General features: G+C 27.9%; 1 protein-coding gene across 1 annotated transcript; it reads right to left on the reverse strand.

The window, feature by feature from the left end:
* Positions 1–270: 270 nt before the first annotated feature.
* Positions 271–1,047, reverse strand: LOC105368408 (ankyrin-1-like). Its single transcript, XM_011507418.1, has one exon. The coding sequence runs from the start codon at positions 1,045–1,047 to the stop codon at positions 271–273; it is 777 nt and encodes a 258-aa protein (XP_011505720.1).
* Between the last annotated feature and the right edge of the window lie 6,749 nt (positions 1,048–7,796).

The raw sequence follows: 7,796 nt of genomic DNA on the forward strand, positions 1-7,796 counted from the left end.
TAAGAGCATTTTGTAATTTGTGTACAACGTCATTTAAAATAATAATATACAAGCTTTGTAACTCCTTACATTATTTATACAAATATAGTCCGTTTTTTTTTGTTTTTTTTTTTTTTTTTAACATGCAACGTAAATTACTTAAATATCAATGTACAAATCGATATGTACAAGAATAACCGACTAACTTTTATAATATCTCTACTTATTTTCTTATTAATTATAATTGCACTTAATTTATTAAGTTTGTGTTGATTGTCTTTCGATATTAATCTAATGCCCATGGAATCTGGTACGAGAATTATTTTGCCCATTCAAAATTAAGCCTGGGACAGGAATTCTCTTTCCATTTCTTAACAATAATTCAACAACTTTATCGTTCTTCCAATTTTTAACATTTGGCTTGAATTTTCTTTTAGTCGTTGGCCTCTTTTGCTGAACATCGGTACTTTGTTGCTTCAGCACGTTTACAATTCTTTCATAATTCAGCTCCACAGCTACGTCAAGTGGTGTCTTATATTGGATATTGTCTCTCATTCCCAGAGCCTTGATATCCATGTTATCCAATATCAATTGTGTCATTTTTACATCACCAATGCGTACAGCAACATGCAACAGCGTTGAATTTCTTCGTGTTGCTTTTGGAATCGATGCTCCAGCTTCAAGCAGCATTTTCACGATCTCCAGACATCCATACTCCACTGCCATATATAATGGCGTTTTGTCAAGAAAGTTTATCACAGGATTGATACTGGCATTGTACCTTAATAAAAGTGCGACCATTGACTTTGAGCGATTGCTCACGGCAATGTGCAGAGCACTTAAATTATCTCTGGTCGTCTCGTTAATCGCAGCCCCACAGTTCAGCAATATTTGAGCCATTTTTATATTGTCGTTTCGTACAGCTATATGCAACGGTGTTCTGCCAAAGTACATTTCCTTGGCATTTACGTCATGATTCGAGAGAAGGTAGTACAAAACCATTGCCACGTCATTGTTAGCGACAGCGACATGTAGAAGTGGCGTTTCACCATTATTATAGCCTTCCATTTTACAACGACAATCAGAATTGAGCACTGTTAATAAAAAATTAAAAATTTTATAAATACTTTCATCAATTTATATTATATAATTTATGTATTATAAAAAAAAAAAAAAAAAAAAAAAAAAAAAATTGTTTAAGATTTTATAAATTTAACGATTTTATAAATATTTTTTTTAAATAAATATATATTATATATTTTATGTAATAAAAAAAATTGTTTAATATACATTCAAATAAAAATATTCAATAATTAATGTTTATTATTTGTATTAATGACGAATCGCAAATGTGAGCAGAAAATATAAAAACTTTTTTAATAAAGGTTCATAGATGAGCTTTCTCATCATTATACTAATTTCACGATTAAAATTCACCAAGTTAAATTTTTCTTTACTATCGAATCAAATGTTCACAAATTCACGCAAAATATGAGCTTACCTGCGATTTGAAGAGCCAACGCTTCCCAAGAGAAGTATGCAAGGAACGAACAATTCTCAACAATGTCAAATGTTCAACTGAAATGCTCGTGCAATGGTAACGCAATTTATAATCGTTGACCTGCACAGGCCGAAACCTCTTATCCAATGAAAATAAAGAAAGAATGTAACGAAGGTATAAAGGATTATGCCAATACCTATGTGCCATAATATAAACCAATGTGTCCATCCCCAAAAGAGCAAATGCACAGCATATCGTGTAAAACCCTGATTCGCAGAAATGAATCACCGATTAATTACAATATTAATCTATTTTCCAAATTGGCCGTTATTCGTGGAATCTCGATTAGGAATTATCATTACTGTCAAGATAATATTATCAGCAAGTTATAAAAGTTCCATTGAAATAGTATAATAAATATAATTAGGATTATTGAAATTTTTAAAATGCAATAATTTTAAGTCTATCATGTTCGTGCACGTGCATGCGTGTGCGTGCATGTATATGTTACATAAGTAGCTGCATATCCTTTCGAAGTTTGAAGTAAGTGTTCGGATGTACGCATTATTACTAATTATTTATATTATAATTTTGAAAAATAATTAAACATCACTCTAATTTACATTAATATTTTCCCTTATTTTATATAGGTTTTATTTTTCTTTTTAAATTAATAATTTTTTGTTAAAAAACTTTATGACATTTTTTTCAATTGCAAAACTTAATTATAATTATGTGTAACGAACTAAAAAATAAATGTTCCATATCCCCACAATTGAATTTTAATTTGCTGTCAACTTGTAATGTGCAGCACAACATTGGTGGGCGGGAAGACTAGTCATATTTCCAGTGATTTTTCCAGGAGCTGCTTAGACGAGCGGATAATTACAACTAACTTCTTAATATAGACGACTTGTCTTTGTTGGTAACGAAGCAGACTAAAGTCATTTTTTGTATAATGGAAGAAAACACGCCGCAATCGCCTCGAAAAAATCGAGTCTGTCAAAATTTAATGTCTCTACTTTTTATTTTTGTTTTTCACTTTCCTTGAGAAAATCAGCCATCTCTTAACTTAAATACTCATAATAGAAAATTAATTATAATTAATAAATTGAATTTTAATGTTATAATATCTATTATCAATAATGTTAATATTAAGTTTTTATCTCAATAAAATTAATATATGATTTGCTTACCTTTTATCTACAGTTATCAACAATTTTCAATATGTGATTTTCTATTCCATTTTAATCTTTATTTATAAACTTACATTTATTAGATTATTCATTCGGCTAGATTCATTTTAGATTTCGATTACTAATTCATTTATAAACTGATAGTTGTAGATTTTAAAAGTTATAAATAATATTTAAAATAAATTCGTTTCATGCTAACTTTGTCAATAAATTATTATCTTCCAAAGTTTAATTATTCATCATATACAACATTATTTAATTATGAGGTATTGAATAAATTTCTTAGTTATTATATACATTTAATCTATTATATATCTACTGTATCTCGTCATTGTATTGACTATTCGTATTCTACGGCTTAAGATAACTTACCCATGACAAAATTTAATATTATTTCACAAGTCTAAGATTAAATAGCCCTTCATAACGTAAACTTTAAATTATAATTACTACCTCGGTAATGCGAAAGTCATAAAATGTTATATTCCAGTGAATCTAATAATAAATAAAGATATCAAAATGATTAATTTATACAAGTAACAAAAATATGTTTGCCTTTGTCTTTAATTCCCACCCTTCATTCGCCTCTTATGTTCTATCCCTTGTTTCATTTCTTAATTGTTTCAATATTTCGTCCTGTTTTGTTATCGATGATACATTCAACGCTTAATCATGGAAAAGCTTCAATACTGAATACCGGGACACTATTAAATGCGCGCGTTTGTGGACATGAACCACCGAGCGAGACAGTATAATTATCAGGTAGCAAGAGAGAGAGAGAGAGAGAGAGAGAGAGAGAGACAGAGACAGACAGCAAGTAGCATCACTACGCGTTTTAATTGGCCAATTATCCTGGCTCGCGCTTACGAAAGTTGGCACACCGCTCCACATAGGCGTGAACAACTTTGGGGAGGCTTGGTTCACCAAGTGACAAAACTAAACTATTTCCTCCCCTTGTTCTCTCTCTCTCTCTCTCTTTTTCACTCTCACTCTCTCCCTCTCTCTCTCCCCCTCTATCTCGCTTTCTCCCCCCCCCTCTATATCTCTCTCTCTATCTAACTATCTATCTATCTATCTATCTATCTCTCTTTCTCTCTCTATCTCTCTATCTCATGCCCTCACCCCTTAAATTCAATCTCTTTCTAGATGTGACGGACAGTTTGATGTATATCCTTGATTACTTCTATCCACCAATTCAATTCTACAAATTATTTTAATTTCCTATCAAGTGAGTTTATGCATATCTTACTTCATTAATATTATATTTGTAAAATTTACTAACTTTATCAACAACATACTTTTTACACTAATATTAAAATTATTTCTTTACTTATTATAATCAAAATTTATAAAAAATTTAATGATTGGAAATTCAGTAAAATTTGTATTATATTCAAACGAAAAAAAAATTTCAAATAGATTGAATATAAATTCGGTAATTGACAAACTGTTTTTTAAATTAAACATCTATTAGCATAAATTAGCCAAATTATATATTTAACATATATGATATATTTAAGATATATGATCGTTCGAGAGCTCTCCAACTAACTATTAAATACGTTTTAATTATCAAATAATTAATTATATTTCTTTAACTATAAATTTTTACTACATTACATTTGCATAAACAAAACATCTAACTTTGTACTACAGGGTATATAAAGATATTGCTGCTCTATATCAAATTTCTTCTTTAAAATAGAGAGATTAAAATTTAAAAGATATGTTATTATTATACTAGTATAATGAACATGTGAATAACAACGAAATGACATTTGGTTTGGTAAATCGTGGTTGTATTTTACAGCCATTAATCTGAAGTAATTTTCCATCTGTACTTTAAAAATTATAAAACGTTTTCGAAATCTACTAAATTTACACTCGATTGCGCAGAGAACAGATGCGCCACGAAATGTCCAGGCAGCATATCCATAAACCATTTATAAAAGGGTGGCGCGCGTGACTATGTGTCTCGCTCGACGAGGCAAGCGAGGCCGTCGCATATATTAAAGTCGAATCTAAACAGTAAGAAAAATGTGAGGCTTGCAGATCGTTCTCGTTCCGCTACGTGCATCATAATTTAACCGAATAATCGACGCTGATTTTCTTTTTAGAGGCGCGTGCCGCAAGCTCGATTTCTTACGTAGATGTGCCTCGGGTATTATTATACGCATGATGAATATCTTTATTTTTTAAAAGGGCACAAAAAAGTTTCAGCATCAGCATTTTAAGAGGATCTAAGCAGAGATTTGAGCGTGGAAAGAGAAATAGTTCGAGTCTGTTAATGAAGCGGTAATGGGTGAAGATTAATAGAGGTGAAAAAAAAAAAAAAATAGAAATGATCAGATTAGATGCAAATAAACAACATTTGAATATTTGCTAATATTTATATAATATTTATATATACATTATATTTATATAGTAATGTGTTATTATTTCCTTATTATTCATTATAAACCGAGGAAGTTGAATACTTTTCAATATGTATTACAAAAATGTATATTATATAATCTATAAGAATATATATATATATATATATATATATATATATATATATATATATATATATAAATATATATATATATATAGAAATATATAGAATTCAATAAATTTTAAGGATTTATAAATATCGAATCTTTCAATAATAATTAATTAATCATTATTTTAGAAATATAACTAATGAAATTTAACAAATTCGAATTTAATAAATATAGTTTTATAGAAATATTAAATTGTATGCATATGATAATAACATATAGATGATAAGAATAAAACAGAAATATTTTTTATATTAATTTATAATAGAAAAAAAAACCTTTATAATTAATATTATTGTTTATTATATATTTATTTTATTAAACAAAAAGAACTTTGATCATTATTAATGAAAGTGATGTTGAATTATACTGTGTTATAAAGCTTTGAATATAATAAAAAGAAATAAGAAAAAATTGGATACATATATAAAATTATTTTCATTATTAACATATCTTCCGTCTATTGTAGTTTGTAATCTTAATAATATTTTTAAATAAAATTTAATGAAATATAGATTGTAATCCATATAATTATAAGTTATAGCATGCAATGGAAACTTTGAACAGTAAAAATTCAAATGAATACATGCATTTTATAAAATTTAAATATATTAATAAAAACATTGCTTATATTTTAGTTATATGTACAAATTTCAACTAAACATTAGTTACCACTCATATAAAAGAATTAGTTTTTCTATATCAATAGAAAATTCGGAAACATTTATTCCACGAGATAAAATTATATATAAATGAATATTGATCACCAAGAGCAATAATAATTAATAAAAACACCTTTATATATATATATATATATATATATATATATATATATATATATAGGAGTGTAGGTATTGGAAAAGAAAGGTAAAATTAATATATTTTAAATATATAATATTATTCGTAACATCAATTAAATCCCTTTTCCATTTTCAAACAGATCCGGGATTACGCAGAATCGACAAACAGCCTAGGTAAGCGCAGGTCAAAGTAGAGCAAGAGCGAGAGAGAAAGGAAATAGAACCGGGGCGCAAATTGGTTACGGTTGGTCTGTTTCGATTTCGTCGCCAGCCCCGTCATCCTCCCTCTCTTCCTCTTTCTGCAGTGCCCTTATGCAAGCCTACTAACTATTAGAAGCCCACAACCTACTGGTATCAGGTAGATAATTGACTTGGCGCGTATTTCACCATCCCTACCTCCTCTACCGTGCCCTCTTCGTCAAATTGACAGTAAAATCTTTACCGGGAATGGCATCCGTTTGAACCTCAGTACATGTTCGATATTCTGTTAATTGATTTTAATTTAATTTCACAGGGCGGGCAGATACTTACGCTTAAGGGAACATTACCTTTTTCGGTTATCCGAACGTCGGTGACAACATATTGAACAGTGCTCAGATATTAATTACCATTTTTAGAAGTTTTACTGCTTGATTGTATTAAAAGTATTGTTACATTTAAAATGTGAAATTAAATAATAATATTTTGAACAGTAAAAACTGTATCAAGTTTTAATTTAATTCGTTTTCTAAGATTATTTGATCGAGTCCACATTTCTACAATCGTCTTATAACAAATCTTCAAATTAATTTTCACAATCTCTTAATACTACATTTATTAATTAGATTCAATCGGTTTATTTATTATTTCATTTTAACGAAAAATATCATATAAATATAATCTATTACAATCTTGAAAATATTAACATGTAGCATATAAATTTTATGTCAATAATTAAACGCAATGCTTTCAAATAAATAGGTAAATTTGATAATACAGATATTGTTATAATTTTATATAAACATTATTTAAAAATACAAACATTTTTAACATTTAACAGGTATTTCAACATTTTCGTGAGTATTATTTTTATTATGTACTTGTGTCATTATGTAATTCAATAATTACATTAATTTGCCTTATATTACGTTCTGTAAACGTATGCCGTCAACTATACAAATATATCGAAAGATTTATCACAGATAAAATGGAAATATTATTTTTATTAATTTGTTAAATTAATTCATGTTTATGATATCCAAAATATAAATTAATTTGCAAGCATATTTTGTATTAATTGATGTTTTAGAGAATAAAGCCCATCTCGCTTGCATTATTATAATACTGAATTTACTTTTAAAAAATTTTAATTATCCTTATACATTTATTATTTTCTACGCTATTGATTTTTTAAATAATAGTTAAATTTATAAGAAAATCATAATACAAATACTAATTTAGTAAACTTCCATTTCGATTAATTAAACATCTTCTGTTTTGATATATATTAAATCTGCAATCTAACTTAATCATGTTGCAAAAGACATATGGATAAAAATTAAGAATTAAAAAATCATTGAGGTATAAGGGAAATCGATGTTCAAAGCAATTAATACATGTATATTTAAATGAAAGCAATCGGTCATATAGTACTGTGCTTAATAAATTATCCCAGTTAACGTATGTACAATTGGTAGTGATCCTCTTGTTTCCTCGACATTTGTTTATCGATGAATTGTGCAGAGTTCCGGTAAATATCCAGACAGGAAGCCAGGTAAACATTGAGTAATCGGTGTAATTG

Source organism: Ceratosolen solmsi, unplaced genomic scaffold (assembly GCF_000503995.2).
Source record: "Ceratosolen solmsi marchali unplaced genomic scaffold, CerSol_1.0 scaffold6, whole genome shotgun sequence".
Taxonomy (NCBI): Eukaryota; Metazoa; Arthropoda; class Insecta; order Hymenoptera; family Agaonidae; genus Ceratosolen; species Ceratosolen solmsi.

Excerpts from the sequence above, each read along its gene's own strand:
- LOC105368408 (XM_011507418.1), bottom strand. The coding sequence starts at position 1,047 with ATGGAAGGCTATAATAATGGTGAAACGCCACTTCTACATGTCGCTGTC.